Source organism: Lycium barbarum, chromosome 2, assembly GCF_019175385.1.
Source record: "Lycium barbarum isolate Lr01 chromosome 2, ASM1917538v2, whole genome shotgun sequence".
Classification (NCBI taxonomy): Eukaryota; Viridiplantae; Streptophyta; class Magnoliopsida; order Solanales; family Solanaceae; genus Lycium; species Lycium barbarum.
The window spans coordinates 146,583,273-146,585,579 of NC_083338.1; the positions used below are offsets into that span (position 1 = coordinate 146,583,273).

At 35.8% G+C, this 2,307-nt stretch overlaps 1 protein-coding gene across 1 annotated transcript; it reads left to right on the top strand.

The window, feature by feature from the left end:
* The first annotated feature begins 346 nt into the window (after nt 1-346).
* Nucleotides 347-1,901, top strand: LOC132627899 (protein PYRICULARIA ORYZAE RESISTANCE 21-like). Its single transcript, XM_060343509.1, has 3 exons — nt 347-568; nt 927-1,008; nt 1,121-1,901. The coding sequence occupies exons 1-3, from the start codon at nt 545-547 to the stop codon at nt 1,711-1,713; spliced, it is 699 nt and encodes a 232-aa protein (XP_060199492.1). The 5' UTR covers nt 347-544; the 3' UTR covers nt 1,714-1,901.
* The last annotated feature ends 406 nt before the right edge of the window (nt 1,902-2,307 follow it).

Here is a 2,307-nt window from a genome sequence, read left to right on the forward strand (position 1 = left end):
TTCTATTAGAGATTAAGAAGAGAGACATTTGGAAAAAGTACAAAAAGAAAATTGAATCAAGACTCAAACAATTGTAAGCAGATTGAGGTAGCAACATATATGCAATAGTAACTAATGAGTTGACAACTTTTAAAATGTTTAGTCGGGTGCGGATTCAAAATTTTAAATTTATATTGTACATATTAAATAAATTTTTAGAAAAATAAATTTAAATTTTGTACCAAAACTTCTGATAATGGCCTATTTTTAGTACATAATTCATAAACTAGCTGGTACTATAATTTATTTAATTTCCTGTTAAATAATGTATATTTGCTTGGTAACGAAGGGAAGAGGAGATGTGAAGCCAGTACATGCAATTGCAAATAGAGAGTATATAGTCAGCAACCTTAATTAGGTCCCCCACATTTCAACTTCCATCCGATTCGTGTTCCTACTTTATTCCTTCCATTTAACAAATTTTTTCTTCATACTATAATGAAAACTATTCTCTTTACCTCTCTTCTCTCAACATAGAATTCATTTTTCTGCAAGAGTATCAACCATGGGCGGTGAAAAGACTGGGAAGGTACGTTCTTGATTCTTCCATATACAACTCTTTGGTCTAATTCGTGAGAAAATACTAAATATTTGAAAGAGATTTCGATAAAGATATATCATAAATAGATGACGGTTGATAAAGAATTGCATATATGATTGATCATATAGTCGTGCCTACATGTTTCTTTTGTTCTTAACTTCTTATACAATTTTTTTTTTCTTCCTATGTCTTTTCACTTACACACCAAAAACTAGATCATCCATGCATAATATTGTTGAGGAAATCTTTCTATAAGAGCTTTGATTCATAATGGTGTGCTTATAATTACTTGATCAGTACTAATTAATAACCTCATTTTACTTTAATTTATCGTTTAATATAACAGCCCACCATTATGGTGCTCAAGGTTGATCTTCAATGTTGCAACTGCTACACGAAGGTTAAAAAAATTCTTTGTAAATTCCCTCGTAAGTCTCTATTTCATGAAGGAAAGTACAAGATCAAGAATTGTATTATTATGGAGAAGAATTAATTTGATTTTTTTCGTTTTTTGTGATGTAAAATTTTTTTGGGCAACAGAAATTAGAGACCAGGTATATGATGAGAAGGCTAATACAGTTACAATCACTGTGGTATGTTGCAATCCTGAGAAACTTCGCGACAAATTGTGTTGTAAAGGATGTGGAGTGATCAAAAGCATTGAAATCAAAGAGCCCGAAAAGCGCAAGCAGCTCGAAAAGCTAAAGGAGCTCGAAAAGACCATAGATCCCAAAAAGGTTGTGGAGAATGTTACGAAGGTTATACCACCAGTGCCACCAGGATATTGTTGTGGAGAATGTTACGAAGGTTATACCGGTGGCCCATGTTATCATTCGCACGGAAGACATGTCGCTCCACCCCCGGGATATTGTTGTGGACAATGCTATGAAGGCTCTACGGGGGGCCCATGTTATCATTCGCACGGAAGATCGGTCCCTCCGCCCTCAGGATATTGTTGCGGAGAATGCTACGAAGGCTCTACGAGGGGCCCATGTTATCAATCGTATGGAAGACCGGTCCCCCCGCCCCCGTGTTACGATAACTATGGGCCTGGGCCGTATGGCTACCGTCGTGTGAGCAGATGTGATGAGTACTTCTATGAAGAAAATGCCACAGGATGCTCAATTATGTAAGGTGATAGGTCATTATCTAGGCTTATCAATGTATCTTTTGATTGGGCTCCTCTTAATTGCGATTGTCTTTTTTCTTTATAGATAGCTTTTTATCATCTTTGCTTTTTTTTTTTTGGTCAAATAGAATAAAAGTCGTTAACCCTCTTGTTGGTAAAGCTTTGATTAATAAATGCCATTTTTCAACATTACTAGAGGTCTAATTTCTCAAAATTTTCGACAGGTTCGATTGAAAATCCTTCTAGTTTCAATTTGTGTATCAGTCGATTAATATACTTAAGTCTCCGGATAATAAGACTGTTATTTTTGTTGGAGCAAACAAAGTCGGAAAAACATCACCGAATATCCCTAAAATAGAAAACATTTACCCGCACATGCCCCTTCCCAAACTATTTTCGCTTGGCTAGAAATATTTACCCGACATACCCCTTAGCCAAACCCCTTCCTCCGTGATACCATCGCAGTATATTTATATATCACGATAGTATCATGGAGAACTAAGAGAAGGACGAAAACAGTCCTCCATGCTACCATCTCAATATATTTACATAACATGATGGTACCATGGTCCTGAAGAGTATCTCATTGAAGGACTGA